Below are 21,398 nucleotides of genomic sequence, written 5' to 3'. Positions count from 1 at the left end.
GGCGCGAGCACATTCCTTCTCCGCCGTGTCCGGCGTGCGCCGCTTGGCGCTCTTTCATCTCGATGCGAGTTACTAAGGGTTACGAATCATAAATGGCAACGCTGCTTTTTTCTTCTACCCCCCCCCCCCCCCCGCCCTCTTTTGTCTTTTAAGACAGGTGACACAGCGTCTCCTCGTTCTCCGCTATATATCTCGTCATCGCTAGACGACGCACGCCCGCCACGACGCACCTGCATCCTCTCGCCCGTTTTAATTTTTCTCTCGCCCTCCCTCGCGGTCAGCCGCACTGACGAAATAGAGGCGTCGGCGGCGCAGCCCGTTCTTCACAAGGGGTCCGAAAGGAGCGGCCCTGGCAGGCGAGCGTAACACACCGCGTGTACAGAAAGAACGGTCGTCACGATTCCTGGTGCGGCAGCGGCGGCGGCTGCGTTTCCGGCTATCAGGAGTGACCTCCTCCCGCCGCGGCGCCATTCGTCCCTCGCAGCGCACGTCGCCGACGTCGACCCGCGCCTCGCTAGCAGCAGGCCAGGCTCCGCCGGCTCGTTCGCTCGCCTGCGACGGCGAAAGCGCTCGTGAAGTCGTGAGCCAGGAGGTAACGCGCACAATGACGCCGCCGCCGCCGCTGCAGTTTGGCCGCTGGTAACGCGAACAGCGCTCTGGCTTCAGTCGCGTCCAGCGGGACCACGCTTGGACGGCTCGCGCATGCGGCGAAGAATATTCAGCGCGGCTTGGATATGATCCTTACGGCGACGGGTGAGTGCGGTCAGTGGTCGTTCGTTGTCCTTTTCGGGTCGGTTTCCGTTATAGCGATTGGTTCATTGGTCCTGGTAATCTCAGTGCGAGTCTGCTGTCACGCGAAGCAATTAGAGGTCCTCTATGATTCACATGGTGAGACTCAAGAAAAAAAAAGGTACGAAGATATAGAAGGTTGAATTTCGGGCGCTAACCGTCCAATGGGGATCAGTCATATCGGTGTTTCTTACGATGGTTCTGTCTATGTCGTGCTTCGTTGAGCTTTGCACTTCTCATAGGACGAGAAAGTACACCTCTTATGGAATCACTACACGGTACTGCAATCGTTGCACACCTCTTTGATGGCATGCGCTTAATGCAGATACCCATGTATTCATTTTGGAGCACTGTAACCCTTAAAGGTGCACTAGAAAATGCCGAGTTGGGAGCCAATGATGTCAAGAACCTCGCGAAGGAAATGTTACTCTGTTCTGCATATTTCTAACCAGCGTCCTTTTATTTAGTGGCATTTCATGTTTCCCTTCATGTTTTATAGAACGTACCCTATGTCCTCCGTAACTTCAATTTGTGAAAAAGAAAGTCTTCTACAGATTAAATGAGTGCGCGTATGCGAAGTATAGTAGCCCGCCGGTATCAGACGGCACAAAAACACACCAAATAATTTCATACTTCCCTGCACTGCTGTTCTCACTTTATCACGGAAAAGTACAATATCAACGTCAACATCGCCAAATATTTCATCACGTTATTATGAAGATGGACAATAAATATAAAATTTTGTCGCGTGTGCTATGGCTGGAGGTAGAGAACCTTCGCACGTAAACTGTTGCAGCGCTTGTTACATGGAAAAAATGCAACACGGGATACTGCTGGGTTCACATTGACTGCGAAGATTCAAACAAATGCTTTTTTGCAGAAACGATTCAGCACAATTCAGCGCCACAATTTCTAGAAATGCCTGCCATGCATCTTAGCTAGTGGGTTATGAATCTTGATCGCTGTCAACGATACGCAAAAGGCCGCCGTCATAATTTGGCTGGTCATGTGGCCCGAAGACGTCCGAACATCGCCGACTCGTACAGATTTCATAGGACTCTTATATGGAGGAGAAATAAAGATGGAAGCGAGAAAACTGGAATGAATTTCGCTCCGATACTTATGTGTATACCTGTAACGAAAATTGAGCCGGTGTGCTTGTATAACATTTACAAAAAGTGCCATGACGCTTACTGACTTAGAACGAGAAAGAGAAGGCTGGCTTTAAATTTCTCCTTTTTTCTAACGTATACACTTAAAAGCCGCGTTTAGGAAGCAGTATTCAGAATCATTTAAATACCTTCTACAAGATTGCACGGGTACGGCATTGAGATCAGTATAGATCGGACGTCAAACGTGTCAAACGAGCCATTCTGCATTTATACGTGGCATACACGTGAGCAGAACGATGTAGTCCGGTGCTTGCAATACGCGTGGTGCAATCAGCATAGTTACAAGGATCATACAGATCCTAATTACAGGAGCCACAAAGTGCAAGAATAGCCACCAGCTGTATAGAAAGTAATTGTCATTCTGTTCACCTGAACTGATTTGTATGCAAGTGATGATTTCAAAAGGAGTCGCCAACGCGAGATATTCTTTTTTCTTTTGCGCTACAACTAGCGGCACTTCAGGCACAATGCTAGGGAAAAGTGGAAAGCACAAAACTCTCGACTAAGTAAAGCTCGCGAAAACTGGAAAGCAGGAAGGCACCCTTCATTTGCAAACGGTAAGCGTCGATCAAATAAGTTAGTTGATTACAGTGCCTTACACGTGGAATAAAACGAGATATCTGATGGTTTCTCTCTCGCTCTCTCTCACGCTGTCTCTCTGCAGGTGTCTTTAAGAAAACTTATTCTTTCGAACCTTGCACGTGGCTGTCGACGGCCCGCCTTAACGCGTCGCGCTTTCGACTGAAGGTCCGCCAAGCTTGCTTGCTTGCATTTCTATATTTTTTGTTCTTTACTGACAAGGGCAGCTGTCCCGCATTTGTAGAAGGATGTTTGAAGTTTTCTTTTAGAACCGAAAGCCTCCAGCTTAACAATGGGAACAAAGGCTTTCAGTTCGTGGTCAATATTTTGTAGTCGAAAAAAAGCTTCAGTGGCTGTGAAGAGCATATCCGCGAAAGAAGCTTGCTTGGCGTCGACAGTGGTGACGTTACGGATACCGTGCATTTGAGCCGGTACTCAGAGGGAGAACAGGATATTTATTTATATGTTACTGTCCTGAGCAAGAAACCAGAATGCTTTCCCGATATATCGAAAATGGCGGACCTTCCGTACAACAAGAGAGAATACGTCAGGAATTTTCAAAAATTGGTTTTACTGACAGCAAAATATGAGCTTTCAATTTAGTTTAGTTAGTTAGTTAGTTAGTTAGTTAGTTAGTTAGTTAGTTAGTTAGTTAGTTAGTTAGTTAGTTAGTTAGTTAGTTAGTTAGTTAGTTAGTTAGTTAGTTAGTTAGTTAGTTAGTTAGTTAGTTAGTTAGTTTCGTTCTTTTTTCCCCTATTCCGCTTGGAACGAGAGAGCTTATGTTTGTTATCATTGAGCATGCTCCATAGCGTCTCATACTAGCATCAACTACGCATTTTTTTTTTTTTTTATTGTCAAGATCTCTTCCCTCCTTTGGCTTCCCGAAAATAGACACACAGTGTGACTTCACAAGGTGGTGCTGGCCGCTCTTGCAGTGGCTACGCAATCTTAAATCCCAGAGAAACCTCACAGCGCCTCCTCCATTGCTCCATAAACCACTTTGTGTGCATTTTCACGTCTCTAGAACGTCCTGGTAGCCAGCTGTGTGAGAAACATCCGATTTCAGCATGCGTCTTTTAACGATACATATTCGCCGATTTAACTGCGGTCGCAAGCTTCAGAAACCTATACCACGATATATTTTTTGGAATAATAGCAACTTGAAGGGCAGTTCATTAATAACACTTTAAAGGCCGCTTTATTTTTAACCGTGGTCAGCGTTATTATGCATTGTGCTGAAAATTAAAAAGAAAACTTTGGGTATATACACTCTATCATATAGGAAGATAATAGGTACAGCGCATACGCAAGACTTCCTTCTCTGTTGGCGGAATTGTTGCTTTGTGTGTATCCTTGCTTTCTACAAGTTGACAGATGGGGACTGTTGATGAAGATACAACTCTACGTGTTGCAAGATCGGGGATAGAGAAGGCATGCACTGCGACTAAGACGATCAGTAGCTTCTCCATTTCCTTTCTTCCAAGCGACACCAATCACGTTGTACACGTTTCGAAGGTGATATCTTTGATTCATACGTAGCGCAGGCATACATAACACGCGATAATGTTGCCGGTCGCTTCGCACGCCGTTACTGAGAAGGCTGCGCCGTAGTAGGTTATACAGCTCGAAGCCTTGAACTCTTTCGCTTGTGAGGCCACCGATGTGAATCTTTGGTCTTCTGGGGTCTCGCAAGCAGCAGGTAAATGTTGTAGGCCTTCTTTTTTTTTTCTCTCTCTTTTTCCATTTAGTGGGCATGCTTAGGCCCCCAGTTGTGTGCAAAGAGCATTACAGCATTTCGCAAGGCCTGGTAAAAGGGGTATTCCGCGTCACACCTGTTATTCACCAGCAACGTCGGTTGCGTCACCCAAAACTGCCGTGTTTGTTTTTCCTTTCTTTTGTTTTTCATGTCACTTCGTGTTATCATCCTTTGCTCACTGGCCAATCTATTGCTTGCGTAGGAGGCGGCGACGCAACAGTGACCAACATTTCCCACCTTATCCCTCCCTCACGCCGTGCTCTTCGATGTCCTCCGAAGATGCTTGCGCACCACGCAAACTGTGTCGAACGCTCCCGCCCCGCGCTTGGCACCGAAACGAGCTCGCGCTGGCGAGCCTGCGTATACGCTTCACGAGAACGCGGTCGTTACGATGCTGACGTGTGCCTTGAGCCGCGCTTGCGTGTCGCCGTTCGCAGACAACCCGTGCACGAGCGACGAGTGAGCGATTATGCTCTCGGCTGCCGCCACAGTCACGCGACGGCATCGGCGGCGGAGTCGTTTCTGCTTTGTCCTTCCCTCGGTTCGATAGCCCTTGCCCCGTGGCTTCGTCGTCGGTTGTGGTTGTGCAACAGGTTTCACTCGACGCACGCGCCCGCCGCTCTTCGACGTCCTTGGTGCGCGCCGCCCGAGCGAAAGGAAAAGCAGCTGCTAAAGGGCGGGCGTCTGTAGCGTTTCCTATAGGAGGTTCGGCTGAGACTTGAAGCGTCGTTCGGCTCGTATGTCGTCTCACGGGGCTTCCGGCGTTGGCTAGCGCCGCGGCGCCTTTGTTCTCGTAGTTCGCAAACTCGCGACGGGCGTCGCATCGCAGCGGGCGTCCGCGGGAACCGATCTGTCGTTCTGCGCGGAGCGGTGACGCGACGCGTTACGTCTGGCTGCGTGCCTCGTTTTACGCCTAATGATTTCGATTGGCCACGGCCCGTTTAATGAGACGTCCGGTGCCATTGGATTTGCGTCCCTTTGTTTTTGTTTCGTTTTTTTCCGCGGAGGCATCGGCTGTGCTAATATACAGCCCTTAGTCACCCGCAGTTAAGTGCCAAACGCGGCCGTGCCGCTCTGTCTGCCTTGCTAATGAGTCGGCTTCCATTTTTCCCTGGAAGTTTCCTCGCACACTCTGACTGCATGACCCACTTCTAACCTGCTGGTTGCCCTTACACAAGGGACCGTACGCCAGCGTCCTCGACATAGTCGTTCGCGCTTTCCGGAGAAACTATTCAGCCGCGTATACCTGATAATAAAAATTCAAACTTCCCCGTTCGACCTCTACCTTCACGCGACTTTCAACGACGTAGTGATGCCGGGTTGTTCAGGTACCCCAGGAGTGGTTTCCACGCGGGCTGTCAGTACAGCCTTTGTCATAGGAAACAATACATTAAGAATGTGACTGTCACAGAGACCTCGTGACAGCTCACCTAAAAGCTTTATCGTCTTTCTTTATCCGGTTGCAACAGGGAAGTTACATCAAGGATATCAAGAATCCCGCATTTTCACAATACGCTTGCAATTCAGGCATCTTGTTTCATTCCGTGATGCTCTTTGGAAAAGAGGAGTCAGTGAACAGACACGTCCTGTGCTCGTATCCCTGGGGTGATCAAATTGTTTGGAAGTGTAAAATGGTTCTTTTATGTATGTTTCTTTAGTAATTCTAACTTTATCAACATCTGGAAAAACAGCTTGAATCTTAAGTTTTCTTTTTGTTCTTTTTCGCAAACACAGCGGATCCCAACTCAAATCTTGCTTCATCATGGTTATGTTCTCTGTTCTTCTATACCGGCAAAGGGCAAAACTTGGCCACCCTGTTTTGGTTTGCGATGGATCCTACACATAGCATATAATAATAATAAAATAAGACTTTATTTCCATCCAGATAGCGATGTGGGATAGCCAGAAAAGCCTAGATGGCTTGACTAGCTCTCCCCTCCCCAGTAGGGGAAAAACGTACATAATTGTTAGTCCAGTCAGATAGATAATAATCGCTATAAGAATAAAAACATGACATACAAAAGCATGTTAGAAAATAAGCAGTATAGAAGGAATTTAATTAAGTCGAGAAATAAATTGTCGTATTTGTATATTGTATCTGTATATACATCTGTATTTGTATATTTGTATTTGTATATTGTTTATTAGTGTGTTTTAACATCTGTTCGCCGTAATTTGCACTGAGTAAATATGCTTGCCAAATTTCTAAGCTACGTGTCATACATTTCGTCTTTTTTTTATTCTTATCAATATTTCAATATCCGAAAGTCGAGAAACATTTTTTATTTCCATTTTATACTGCGAGATTATACGGTAATTATAAATATCATGCCCGGCATTGCATCTTCCCTTAAATGGGGTTCCGATGGATGACCATATGCGACGTTATAAACATTTCTTGGCGTCTTTTTCGGCAGGATATGGAGTTTCTGTATGCTTCGCTGTGTCGTGTTTCCCCATACTAAATGGCAATAATTTAGATACGAGTAAAAAAGGCATTGTACAAGATTAACAATAGTCGGCAGAACCCGTTTGTGAGCATACGTTATTGCTATGACGCTAGAGAGCTTTACTGCAATGTAGCCAATATGGTCGCCCCATGTCCTAGTGTCGCTGGAATATACCTTTAATATTTTAAATGATCTTACTATATTGATTTTTGCGCCACTAAACATAATATCTATATTTAAGTGTACGTGCACATTTATATTTAGGACGCAAAAGAATGACCTTAGGTTTAGTTCTATTAACCTTTAATGTACTATAAGGTGTCCATTTCTCGAGGCACTCGAGCCTTGAATTAGCCCTCGTAACTAATTCTGATGTTCTTGTTGGGGAGAATAATAAAGCAGTATTGCCAGCGTATATGACGGTTTCTATTTCAGTGTCTATGTGTACAATGTCATTCAAATATAAATTAAAAAGAAAAGGACCTAGCATACCACCTTGGGGGACTCCAGATGCGATTATTTTCTTGATGTCAGATGAGTGTCCATTTAGGTCTACATATTGTTGTCTGTGGATTAAATAGCACAGAAACAGTAAGCTTATTTTTGCATAAATAAACCGAGGTTTAAGTAATACAAAGCCTTAATTAAATCTATATATGTATACCTAGGGTAAGTTTCTTCTCTTCAAATGCATTGAAGTTTAATTCTTTTCGTTGTAACAAGGCAAGTTCGGTCGACAGATGTTTTCGAAATCCTAAGTGTGCTGTTTTTACTAGCGCATGTCTTCCACAAAAGCTGTCATTCATGTTAAAATTACCTTTCGAAGTCCTTTTGAGAAAATAGGTAGTGTATATAGATAGAGGCCGATATATTCCAAAATTGTTTTTGTCGCCTTTTTTATGCACAACTGTCACTCTAGCGAGTAGCATTTTTTTTTTTTCGGTTATATTCCGTTTCTGAGGCAAAGGTTAAGATATAAGTGTGACATGGAGCTATGAGATCGATGACGTACTTTACGACTTCAATCTTGGCACCATCTTCATCACAGCTCCCGCTGCTGTACCTTTCAGTGGACATTGTTATAACTTCAGCTTCGTTCACTGGATATTTTTCTTCTTTAATTATGGGGTTTTGCGTGCCAAAACTACCATCTGATTATGGGGCACGCCATAGTGGGCCCGGCCTCCGGAAATTTGGACCATCTGGGGTTCTTTAACGTGCACCTAAATCTAGGTACACGGGTGTTTTCGCATTTCGGCCCCATCGAAATGTAGCCGCCGTGGCCGGGATTCGATCCCGCAACCTCGTGCTTACTAGCCCAACACCATAGCCACTAAGCAACCACGGTGGGTGTTCACTGGATTTGACATGACAAGCATATTCTAAGAACCGTGCAGAACTATGTCATAGCAGATTATGCGGCTCGAAGACTGTTTCTGGCCTCGAACCCTTTTGCTATCAATGTTTTCATTGGCAATTATACGTCATGATCATCAGGCTGATGCAGTTAGGCGGGCGTTGTTAGTCGGGGATCGGGAACAAAAAAAAAAGTAGTGCGAGAATGCTTTTTGTAGATTTAGGCCTTCTTTAGGACTGAACTAGTTTCCAAGACACTTCTGTGGTCTGCCGCACCCTTTACTACAGCAAGAGAGGCCGAGCGCGGCAAATTCACGCGTTCTCTAACCAGAACCGGTCCTTGTGATGCGATAAAAAAAACAAGAAGAAAACCGCGGCCGGTCTCTTTCCGTGGATTACAACCTTCAATACCATTGTCCTTCCCTTCTTCACGGCCGTCCGCGGCGGTTCTTTTCCTCGCCGTAGCGGTTGTGCAGTCGATGGACGTCTGCGCCCATGGGCGCTCGAGTTCGCTCGCAGTCGCCGCTGTGGACAACGTGCTCTCGACTCTCCACCCTTGCTCAATCCCTCCTCAGCCGGACATGTCACATTCCTGGCCAAGTCGTTCTGCTCGACGGGTAAGACCCCGCGCCGAAAAAAAAAAATGCGTGTGTGTGTGTGTGTGCCAGCCGCTAGGCGAGTGACATTCGGTCCATTGACGTCGGGTGGAAACGCCGCGGCCCGTTGCCCTCGAAGCGTGATGTTTGTACGTCCGTTTGTCCGTCCCTTGACGGCGGCTGCTTCCATAATGCTCGCGGAATGGGGTCGCAGCTCTTTGCGATGGTCGCTGCCGCCACAACCAGCCGACGTCTTTATCGCGGCGCCCGGGGAAGCATATGGGCGGGCTGTTCCTCCCGCTTACTCGTGCCGCAGTGAACGACTTTCGTTTCCGCAATGCGGCGACGCGGAAGACAAGTCTTTCAGTGGACGCGGTCCACTCCTCGTGCTGCCATATGGTGCGCTGCTTTTGCAACGGTTGTGTCCACTTTATGCTTGTTTTTTTTTTTAGAAAGAAAGAAGAACGAGGGTAAGTGGTTTGTGTGGGGGATTTCGACGAGTGCTTAGTTCCGCAAGTGGCGATAGTTCTTTTTGAGATGAACGATCTGAAGTGAACGGAGGTTTGCAGTTGAATAACAGCTGCTTTCTTTTATTGTTTCCTGAAGCGCCATATTTTTCTACATTTTCTTTCTTTTCTTTTTTATTGCGACAACGCGTCGTGCACCTGCTCTTCGTTTAATAGAACAGGGTAAGTGGCGCCCAGTGTTTACATCGTGATTTCTCGTTTCCCGCTAGACGCTGTTAATTGCACGATGTCCTAGTGACCTGTTTCTGTGAGCTTTCTGTCAGAATTTGTTATATTCATCCCACTGAAAAGTCCAGCGGCAACTGAATACCATCGTGCATGAGTCGCACTTTCACGTTTAACTGCTGCACTCCGAGTTTGGTCGTTTTCAAGCGCAGGCGGCTTCGATGAGTCATTCTAAACTTTTCTCGCATTTCTGTTCACGCGTGAAGAAGCGTCGCTGCGGGTGTTCCTTCCTCGCCAATAAGAGCCAAGATGACCTTGCTTTGTTCTGTCTTGTAAACGCGTAAAAAATGAAAAAAAACTCACAACTGAGCGGCGACCGCGAATGCGTTGAAGGTACAAGGCCGTCGTTTCTTTAACGAGACGGAATAGTTCGAAGCCGTGCGAAGCTTGTTTCGCGGCCCAAGCAAACTTTTTTCCGCTAATCCAACTTTCGCATTTAATCTCACGCTCCACCACTTGTCACGTGTCTACTCGCAGCCTGTAAAGCCCAGTACAAAGACGAAGGTCAAAGCTTTTGCGCAAGGACACGCGGTCGTGTGGAAAACAGACATGAACAGAGGATAGCTCCGTTCGATCGGTTCAGTTTTGGCATCTGGGGTCCTCGAGCCTGTTCAGTGGTTAATCTTAAGAGACGTGCACAATTTAATGTCCACGAAAATATTTTACATTAAAGAAATGAAAACTCGAATCACCGGCTGGTGGTCTTTCTTCCTCTTTTTATGTTTATAGGGACGCACATAGATGCTCAATCTTATAGCTATCCCCGAAAAAATTAATTTTGAATGGTTACGTGCCAAAACCACGATCTGATGTCGCGCCGTACTGGGCGACTCCAGATTAATTTTGACCAGCTTGAATTCTTTAACGCGCACCCAATTCATGGTACATGGGCGTGCCTGAATTTCGCCCCCATAGAATGCTGCTGCCGCAGCCGGGATTAGATCCTGAGGCCTCGTGCTTAGTAGAGCGTCACAGCCGCGAAGCCACTACGGCGATTAAAGCTGTCCTAACTCGCCGTAGCTCAAATATTGGATGTTACGGGTGCAAACTTGTCAGGCTGTCCCATGTCATCCTTTCACGTCCTCTTTTCTTTTGGGCGGCATACTTGCTTTTCACCGACTTTCATTCCTTTCGTGATCATCTTAATTCGCGGCAGTGTTGCAAAGTGCAACAAAGCTAGCAAGCTTGTATATCTGAGTACGATGAAGCGCGAAATATGGGACAATGCGAGGAGAGCGCTTGTCCTGTCTGGCTCACCTCGCATTGTCCCTAGTAAACTTTTCCAACGACAACATCAATTCTGCGTTTACGCCATATGACTGCAGCTGCATCTCTGGAGGTTGTGTCGGGAATGTTTGCGGCGTCAGTGCTGCAGGTGGGTCCCCAATACAAAACCGACCTCGTGTTTCTCCACTTGGCTGTACGCTCCTAACTGCGGCCGTTGTGATCGGCACCGAAAAAATGAGGCGGCGCTCACTAAGCTGCTGGAACACTGAGGTAATCGCCTATACGTGGTGTAAAACTATGAAAAGTTTATTTGCGTCTACCCCCCCCCCCCCTTCTGCCTATTGTTGCGACGCCCGTTTTTCGAAGCCCGACCGGCGTTACTATTGGGCAGCGTGGCGTTGTCGGCGGGCTGCAGGCGTCCGGTACATCATGGCGGCCAGGCAACGACGAGACGATTTCTAGAGCGAAACTTGCACTGTTGGTGAAGGTTGGTGAAGGATAAGAAGAGGGTGAATTAAGTGAAAAAGTACATTGCGGGGCCCCTGAAATAGGCCCACTAAAATCGTAGGCGGGATCTTGCACACGTCAACGTCACGTGACTGGTTGTGGATGGGCGGCTGATCCCTTTTCACAGCTGACGTTCGCACGTGCTTCCCTCCGCTGGCGGCAACACGCGGGTCGGGGACCGTAGGCGGCGTTGGTTCGCGGAAAGCGTTCTCCCCTAGAGTTGGACAGTTGGTGGAAAGTGTTCTCGCCTTGGCCGCACACACAAAGGGGCCTGTCATCACTGCGGGGCGCCTGCCAGACCGGCAACCGCACGAGACAGCCATAGCAAATTAGGAATCCATCCTCCGTTTCGGTTGAGCAGGGTCTTTCGAGCATCCTTTTTGCCCGGGGTGGTACACACCAACCAAACACTATGCCCTGCTGGCTTTGTCAGTGTGCTATCAGATCGCGGGCTTTAATACCTCCAGCGGTGGCAGGTTACACCACGACCATGTGAGCGTTGAGAAACATAAGTGGTGCAGCATTTACAATTGCGTCACCTTTCCTTTGTTTTCATAAAGAAGCCACGCGAGCAACCGTTCGCGTCATGCCGCGGAGACGAAGTAGAACAAGGCACACGCCACTCACCTAGAACGTTTTGAGCGTCCTAGATTGCTTCTGTTCTTAAACTCCGCGAGCACTAACGCTGTCTGGTTAAGCACAGGTGCGAAGACCTGTTTTAACGAGCTGGCAAACTTCAACCGCTTCACCTCGCCCCGTTAACACTCAGAGAAAAAAGGCGCCGCTGTTTTCAAAGAGCGCCACGTTTCCATTGCATTGCATCCGCTAGCTTTTTCCATCGTTAATCGCTGCTTTTCTCTTCCGACCACATAAGTACGTAATTGCAACTGGAACAGTGCCAACTGTCAACCTTACGCTGCTTCGCTGGCGTTTCCGACCCTGAGCCTTGCAGTCTGCACTGTAGCTGCCAACTCCTATTCGCCGTCCTGTCCGCGTTCTAATATTTGCTCCATTAAATGGAGCAAATAACATCGCTGTGCAAGACCAAAGACATTGTCTTGGAGTGCGTCCACCACAGAAACTGAGCTGTCACTTGGCTAGTCTTTCTCCTGCTGTTCGCTGCTGACTTTCGCGAGCTGTCATGTGGTCACTTGTTTTATAACAAGACAAGGCTTGCTGCTGGGCTAGTTGGTCAACGGTATATTCTAAAATTAGAAGAGCGCAAAAAAAAAGGACACGGACAAGACTGAACTACACAAGCGCGCAACATGATAATGTTTATGATATTCAGTCTTGCCCATGTCCTTTCTTGCGGTCTTTTAATTTTCTTGTTTTATAGCTCGAGTCAGTCTTTTTAGACTCCCATGCTTCCCCAACTATAGGCCTCTGCAGATCCTAGTCTACCGCGCATGCGTTTTCCTCACTCCACATACCAAGAATTTCGTATATAGGAGCCACTGCAATCTCCAAATGAGGAGGGTATCCATGCTTTCATTTAAATAAACATCTAAGCCACAGGGCCAATCTCCCAAGCAAAAATAAATCGGAGCACCAGGTATCACTTTAATCCACCTTAATCCAATTCTGGCAGTGGGCCAGGGACATGACTCTTACAGCTTAAGCATTGGCTTGCCCGAGCTCAAATTTTGCACAGATGTGGCCTTTTGCAGTGGATCAAGTTTGGTACGACGTTTGGGCGTCTTAATTGCTTGTTGCGACCAGAATATTCTGGGTATTTCTGCGAAGACTACCAAAAATTTTTATGTATCACCTGTGGCCTATAATATCGTACGAGGAGACTCTTCAACACCTTCTTTGTGACTGTCCTCGCTATAATTTACATAATTTACAGAGACGATCACTCGCAATCGCGATAGCGCGCTTTGACCGAAGACCTCTCACAGAGGAACTCATTTTAAAATGCCGCCATCACAAGCCATCGTAGTAGAGGGCGACGAAGGTACTGTTGCGGTATTTGAGGGCGACAGACTTGGACAAGCGGCTGTAGCCTGAACAGATGTTTATGGTGCTGCAAGTGCTACTGTGCTGTGCGGTGGTAGTATGCGGCGGCAGTGACCGACTGTGATTGTATGTCTACGCTCCTTTCTTTCTGTATCTCTACTTTGTTATCACTTTACCTCCCCCTCCCCTCTCTCCCCAGTGTAGGGTAGCAAACCGGATCTTCCCCTCTGGTTAACCTCCCTGCCTTCCCCTTTCCTCTGTCTCTCTCTCTCTCTCTTTGTACTCTAGCTGAATTAACGAAAAAGGCGGATGGAATTATGTTTTTAACTAATTGACTTACAGCATCTATTGCAATTTACAAGTTGTAGCCGCGGATTTCGCAAGCTAGACTCACTTGGTGCCAATTCTCAGAATGACACTATATTTCCGGGATATTAATTCCCGAACTTTGAGAAAAAATACATTGGTAGTTTAGTTACTTTTGTGCTCCAACCCATTTGGGGATAAAAGTAAGTGGAACCAAAGTGTATCTTAAGGCGCAAGTCTTATTTGTCTCATAAAGCGAAAAATCCGGCGTCCGGCGCTCATGGGAATGCGAGAAAACACACGTGACCAAGTGATGACGTCACGTGGGTGACGTCACCACTAGACCTAGACCTGCAGCGGCTTGCACTGCGACATCCCACGGTGAACACTCACGGCGTCGGCCGGACGCCATGGCCCAACCCGAAATACTGACCTGGCCCACGGCCAAAATTGGATTAATGTGGATTAGAGTGTATTAGGGTGGGGATTAAAGTGGATGAAGATTGGGGCAAATTAGAGCAAGGTGGATTAAGCCGGAGCTTTAATTTAAGGCGATAACTTAGACAAGTCCTCATGCTTTCGCCTTCAAATCACGTAAGGATACTTAAAGACTCAACTTCTTTTACCGCAAGTTTGATAGCGCATATCTCGAAGATAGTGTCATGCACACAATTCTTTCCAAGTGGATACGCCTTACAGTCTCACCGGCTACAATTTGGAAAGTGCAATATGTGCCGTAAGGTAACTATTTAAAGAACTTAATTAGTAATATTTTAATTATTCAGTTATCCATTTCCATTTCCGGGGAAAATAATGCCAACCACTTTGAGCAATCCAGCTCAAGCACTATAATTGGGCTATCTGCCGCAGGTGAGCTTTAAAACTTACAGTAAACATGTCTCGCGAGGCGTGAGCCGTAAACAAACAGCGCGAGGCGTCACCACGGGAAGAAAGGACAATAGGCTAGGTAAAACGAAACAGGAACTCCCGGGTTTGCACTGTTGTTCGCAATTTTCCATTATTTATTTGGTATGTTTATCCGGTTTATTTCATGAGATGTGCAATGGGAGCTGGCTCGCGCAATTTCCATCGTCAGCTCGATTGTAATACATGAGCTTACAGACATCCGGCATGGAAAATTCACTTTTCTCACGCTTAATTTGAGCTTGTGAAGACGTCAGTGATCTGAATCCCGGCTAGCTCTTTCGGTTTGCGCCGATCACCTGAATATTAGTTGCGATGTCGCTAGTACTTTCGTAAGATCATTGCTCGCGAATGGAGGGAGAAGAGTTCCTACAAGCTTTACGATCTGCGGTCTCCAGCAGCCCAACACCTAAGCAAGCTAGCACACCGTATGACATTAGAGAAGTGGCACGCACCTGAATTTACCCAAGATCGATTGCATTCCCTCGACCCCTCTATGCAACTGCGGCTGTTACCAGGGCTTCCTCGAAATGAGGAAACAATGCTGTGCCGCTTACGCTTGGGCGTCGCATTCACCAATGCATATACGTTTTTGATTGGAATGGCTAATAGCGCCGACTGCAATGCCTGCGGTGTCGAGGAAACCATAGAACACCTACTGTGCTACTGCCCATCTTTCGAAAACGAAAGACATGACCTCTGCACAGCTCTCAATCAGCTAGATAGAACACCGTTCACCTTGAACAAGATCTTCGGACCATGGCCTCGCATATCGCAGCTACAAAAGGCCACAAAAGCGCTGCTGCGATATTTGAAAGTTACTGGATTGAGTCAGCGTCTGTGCTCCGGACTGAGTGACCGAACGATATCCCCAGTAGACTTTCTCTTCTTTTAATCTTTCCGTCCCCTTTTTCCTTTCCCCAGCGTAGGGTAGCCAACCGGGCTCAGTCCTGGTTAACCTCCCCACCTTTCTTTTATCATTTGCTCTCTCTCTCTCTCTCTCTCTCTCTCTCTCTCTCTCTCCAGTAGCTCTATTACGTGCGCAAAATACCCACTTTCTATATTGATCCTTTTTAGTCATATAGCACAACATCATGTAAATCATCATGTGGTCCCGACAACCTTCCTAACGTGTTTCTGAAGAGATATGCGGAATCTGTTGCAAAGTTTCTAGTTATTTTATTTCGTATTTCATTACTTCATGGAGAACTACCGAGCGACTGGAAGATAGCCAGGGTTGTGCCAATACACAAGAAAGGTGACCGCACATTATTACAAAATTATCGTCCAATATTACTTACATCATCATGTTGTAAACTAATCGAACATATTATTGCCAACCAGATTAATGAATCTTTAGATGCACACGCAGTCCTCTCTAATTTCCAGCACGGGTTTAGAAAAGGATACTGAACAATTGCACAATTAGTGACAGTAATACATTCGCTCGCTTCATGTCTCGATAGGGACGGGCAGATTGATGCAATATTTCTTGACTTCAGTAAAGCTTTCGATAGAGTTCCCCATGACAAACTAATTTTAAAACTCAGACGCATTGGCCTCCCAGAAATTTTAATCATATGGATATCAAACTATTTAACCAATCGCTACCAATTTGTAGCAGTTAATGAGCAGCAATCAGGTTTCCTTCCGTTCGGCTCTGGCGTGCCCCAAGGAAGTGTGCTGGGGCGATTATTGTTTTTATTATATATTAATGACATTACTGCTGAACTTAATCCGAATGTCCAAATCAGCTTGTTTGCGGATGATTGTGTGCTTTTTCAAGAAATAACTTCAATTAACGACCAAATCCATCTTAACTCCTCTCTTGCTAAGATTTTTGAATGGTGTGAAACGTGGGACATGAAACTTAACACTGATAAGACCGTCTTTCTTCGCTTCTCTCGCAAGAAAGCTCCGCTAGGTTCGGTTCGTCATCTTGCTGGAAGAGTCTAAATATAAGTATTTGGGTGTCACACTTACTAATACTTTATCATGGAATTTGCATATAGATAACATCGGTTCTTCCGCATTCCGTAAACTGTACTTTTTAAGACATAAGCTTAGAAATTCTCCCCCTAGCGTAGAATTACTTGCTTACAATTCACTAATTAGACCTAAACTTGAATATGCATGCGTTGTCTGGGGCCCATTTAATAAACACAATATCACCCGCCTAGAAAAGGTACAGAGAAAAGCTGTAAGGTTTATTTACTTTAAATTTTCCCCATATGACTCACCCTCTGAATTAATGTAGATTAACGGTATCCAATGTCTTGAACAACGAAGAAAAAGTTTACGTTTGCAATTTCTTTTCTTGCTTTGGAATCAAGATCTAGCTATTAACCCTTCTCCATATCTGTCGCTTTCAACGTCAAGGCATGCACGCCACCATCATCCTAATTCCCTGACGCCGTATTTTGCGCGAACAGATTTATTCAAGTTTTCATTTTTCCCTCGCACTGTAACCGACTGGAATGATTCCTTATTGCCTTTCGTCACACTTTGATTTTTTTCTTTTACTTTGTTATTATTGTTTATTGTTTTGTTGCCATTTAACCCACCCTGCTTGGACCTGTACAAGGTTTGCAGTATTGAATAAAGAAAGAAACATATCTGGTAGCCTGAGCTCTTGTGTCTCATCTTTGCACTTCGGCCGCAATTCACACGAGTCTCACCAAAATTTTTTTTTTATTGTTGTTAAATGTATGTGAAAATATGGCGCCTCACAGCGACCATGCCACTGCTCTGCTTCGACGTGCAATAAAAACAGGAACAATCTTGGAATAACAAAGCCATCGGAATACAAAAAGCACTAAAGAACGAGTTTCTGCGAGTAGCTCCAAGTCGTGACACAAGAGTTATAAGTTCAGAATCCAAGTTCACAACTAGAACACAAGCACACCACAGCCTGTGTGAAAAAAAAAAAGGAAAAGAACATGGACATCGATATGGACACATACAAAATATACATCTCTGGGACCACGGACTCTATATCTCCACACTGGGTCGGAAACGTCAATGCGCATTCCTGAATTAGTTTAAATAAGAATCATAAAACTAAACGGAAGAGCCTAGCTCTCCTTTTTTTTAATATACGTGGAAAAACTTTCTTTTCTATACGAACGAACATAATTCAATTCTTTAGGCGGCTGGTTACGCGCATAACAAGAGTGAGATTAGAGCATATCTTTAACGTTCCGCTATTTGAAGCCGTTTTGTCTATTTGCTCTAAGGGTGCAGAAGCGAACTCCTTCCGGCAGCTTTTTTTTTTTTTTTTTTCAGTGCTATTTTTAAGAGAAGTTCACAAGTTCATTTTTTGCTCGTTCTCAAAAGCGCAAATCGGACAGTAGTTGTCATGTGAACTATGCAAATCATTGTTCTCCACACGGTCTCATCAAACCTTCCTCTATAGCGCCGTAGGTACAGCGTTGCAGAGAAGTCGAGGCTATCGCTATAGAAAAGGGCTAGCAACTCTCCGCTACAATTTGTCAAGCACGATACCCACGTGGTTTCGCAAGGCAGCCCAATGTGTCTGTGTGGCTTTCGTGTCTATTCCTATAGGCGTCGTGCACCGAATTGAACTCGGGGTTTTCCAAGAACAGCCCACCATGTAAATGACTCCGAATTCAACGGATTCAAAGCCACTCGCGTGGGAAACGTGTACATCGGTATCACCGGTTCGTGAATCTCTTCCAAGGTTTTCCGAGGTTCAGCCGCGCCACTGAACGCCCACCGGAAAGGTGTGTGGGAGACCGGCGGTGATTAGGCAGCGGCTGAGCGACCATAGCAGGCTTGCCAGGCGACGTCTTACCTTACCCTTGACTCTGAAATGAATGCGCAGCGAGGCCTCACTAAAGCCTGTTATGAGGGTGCGTCGTTGGAATACCTGACGAGCATCTTTAACAATAGCGCTTGCTTCGGCCCCCAAAAGTATGTGAGGCCGCTCGGCGCACCGCGTGTGATGACCTAGCTGGCTACTATTAATTTAAGTGCCCGACTCCGAGCTCCTTAAAAGACGAGCGTGTGCGTGCGGAATTTGTGCTTTTAGAGGGCCTCATTTGAAGTCTTGGTTACTAAGAAACGCGTGCTCTTGCTACTACGTACAATGGCGCTCCTATGCCGGTGAGCTCTGCTGGTCTGGGCTGCGGCAATGATTCGAATATATCCTTAAGCGCAGTATCTTGGCCAACAAGAGCCGTGCAAGATTGCGCTTTAGTAGCATTAATTTTTTTTTTTTTTTTCCAAGACAGCGGTATCGTTGGGCGTTATCATCGCATATGTTTCTTTTATAAGAGTGTTCTTTACTTTTACGACCGTTGTCTATATATGATATCAGTGAAGTTCGCGTCGTTGCTCGAGTATTTATTTGTAATGTCATTGTTTTATGTGATGTTTTTGTTCACATTATTGCTTTTAGAGTTTCTTTGTAATGCTGTGGTGTTATCTTAACTTGTATGCGATGACGTAATTCTATGTTGTATGTAGACCACCCGTTCAAGAACCAAGGTGCTGTAGGTGCCATATTTGTGCGCCAACATCTCTTTATATCACGTGAGCAAAAAAAGAAACACACACACAATCTCAAACCTTTCGAAATTGTTTTATCAGCTTAGGAAAGCAACAAGAATGCCTGAAGTCTGGCCTTTCAGTGCAACGAAGTATCCCTCCTTCTGAAAATAAGGAAATGATGCGGTACAGAAACGCTGCTTTTAGTCACAGCTAAGTCGGAGTTTTGGAAATGTCGACGATATATGTCGCCGACACTTTCACAACAGTAAATATGATGATCAAATGAGAGATTCGCGTATACGGGTTAGAAAAAAACAGTTGTAGCAATTGATGATGTTTGGTAACGGCGCTACGGTACAAAGACATAACTAAAATGCGGCACTTTCGGCAAACGTTGACAGTGTTTAAGAGAAGTGTCAAGGAAGGTCCAGAGAAAGTTCCGAAACGTGTTTTACTTTCTGTGCCTGTAGAAGTGGAAATGCCAGTTCTAACGGCTTTCAGTAGCTTATTTTTTTATATATACCCCAGCATAACTAACCTCAAACGCTGATCGGAGCACACGAGTATTATTCTTTTGCTAAAGCTGTTTTGTTTCCAATAGAGAGAGAGAGAGAGAAAGAGAGAGAGAGAGAGTGACAAAAGGGAAGGAAAGACAGGGATGTTAGCCAGCGTAAGTACCGGATGGCTACCCAGTGCTGGGGAAAGGCGTGAAAGGAATAAAAGGTGAAGAAACTAATAATAAAATGAAGGGAAAAAATTCGCACAATAAGGCGATGCTACGCGCTACAACTTTCAATGTCGGTCGCACAATTCAAAAGCCCTTAAGAGGAAGCTTTAGCTCGGGCCCAACTCCGACGCGGCCTATTCAAATACATGTAAAACGCAAAAACGTTTTTATGAGATAACCCCTGGACCGATTTTGATGACATTTGTTGCATTTGAAAGAGAAAGTTAAATTCTAGTGACTGTTGGAAGCGGAATTTCGATTTAGGGCTTGAATTTTCTTAAATCGATTTTCAAATATTTGACCGTTTGAAAAAAATGGAAGCACGAAGTTTACAAATTCATAGCTCTGCATCAAGAACTGATATCACGGTTCTGTAAACGGCATCCATTAGATCATTCAAAGCGGACAAATTCAATATGTCATTTTACATCTTACGTGAATTTGTTACGTCGGTTACAACGGTTTTGCAAAAGTTGTATTTCCCTATGATTAAATATTTTTGATATTCATGTGTAACACATCAATTTTGTCCGCTTTAGATGTACTATTAGATGCAATTCACAGAATTGTATTATCATGTTTAGTGGCTGAGTTACAGAGTCGTAAACTTGATAGTTTCGTTTTTTGAAAATGTTCAATTTTTGGCAATTCTTAATAAAAAATTCACGACCTAACTCAAAAATTCGAAACCAACAGTCACTAGATTTTAAGTTTGTCTTTTAAATGCAACAAACCTCGTCAAATTTGCTGCAGTGGTTGCCGAGAAAAACGAATTCTCCTTTTACATGTATTTAGATAGGAGCACTCGAGCTAAAGCTTCCTCTTAAGAGCTTCAGCAGAGCCCTTAAGGCCTTGAGGGCTGAAGCTTGTCTGAACCAGTGTGCCAGAACATTTTCCTCTGAGAAAAGGGCTGATTGTCCAGTTTTTTTAGCGGCAGGAAAGGAGGGGAGATGATGCGATGGAAATCGGACGAAGTGCTTTAAAGCGTTGACTTGAATGTACGCGGGTGGTCATGCGCATATTTGCCAACGTGTTCAGACAACGTAAATAAAGCAAAAGCACAAGGGAAGGCCGCGGTACCAGGTGATACATGAGGCAATAACGACACTGAACAGCGTCCAATATTAAAGTGAGCAATCTTATTCAACCACGCTTCCATAATCAGATGCGATCTATTTCTTGGCTACGATTCTCTCACACAACCCATTGTAATAATCTCGTGACACCACTCTCTCATTCACGGAGGCACAGTCATGGTGCGTGCCGTGCAATGATGAAGCACATTAAAAAGAAAGCACCATTAAATTCCGCAATTTTCTTGCAGTGAAAAACTTTAACCGTCCCATCATTGTTTTGTTCTTCACTGTCTTCTGTAGTGCGTACATTTCCGCCTTACTTGAATGAACCATAAATAAGCGCACATTTGGCACCTTTGTGTGTACTCGTTTCTCCGTCTCTGTGCGTACTTCACAAACATTTGAGGAGCAAGTATCTCTAGTTTATATACAAATAGGACAGCATATGGCAGCTTTATTTCTTCTTTATTGAAATGAAAATAAAAGAAGTGTAGTCACTGTATACTGGTGACGGCTGCGCCTTTTTGCATAGCGAAAGAAAAATATAAAAAGTATGTGTAGCAAGAAAATGAAAGGAAACCACGTCCATAGAGCCAGAAATGCACAACACACAATCCTTTACACCCACGAACACATAGATACAGGGTGTTTCAGCCAACATTAGCCAGACTTTCAAAATATGCCGATGCGCTCTAAGACGATGGGAC

At 45.4% G+C, this 21,398-nt stretch overlaps 1 protein-coding gene across 2 annotated transcripts in view; it reads left to right on the top strand.

Annotated features, from left to right (window-relative positions):
* Positions 1-295: 295 nt before the first annotated feature.
* The window catches only part of LOC126542230 (uncharacterized), a 33,342-nt gene continuing 12,239 nt past the window's right edge, over positions 296-21,398 (top strand). Inside the window, exon 1 of one of the 2 annotated variants that reach the window (XM_050189196.3) lies at positions 296-753. In XM_050189196.3, the coding sequence (XP_050045153.2) occupies positions 735-753 (19 nt within the window). In that variant the 5' untranslated portion in view covers positions 296-734. Of the gene's footprint in view, positions 763-21,398 lie in introns of both variants that reach the window. The other variant, XM_050189194.3, reaches the window with a different exon arrangement.

The sequence above is a fragment of the Dermacentor andersoni genome, chromosome 2, assembly GCF_023375885.2.
Source record: "Dermacentor andersoni chromosome 2, qqDerAnde1_hic_scaffold, whole genome shotgun sequence".
NCBI classification, from domain to species: domain Eukaryota; kingdom Metazoa; phylum Arthropoda; class Arachnida; order Ixodida; family Ixodidae; genus Dermacentor; species Dermacentor andersoni.
This window is presented reverse-complemented; position numbering and strand designations above follow the sequence as displayed.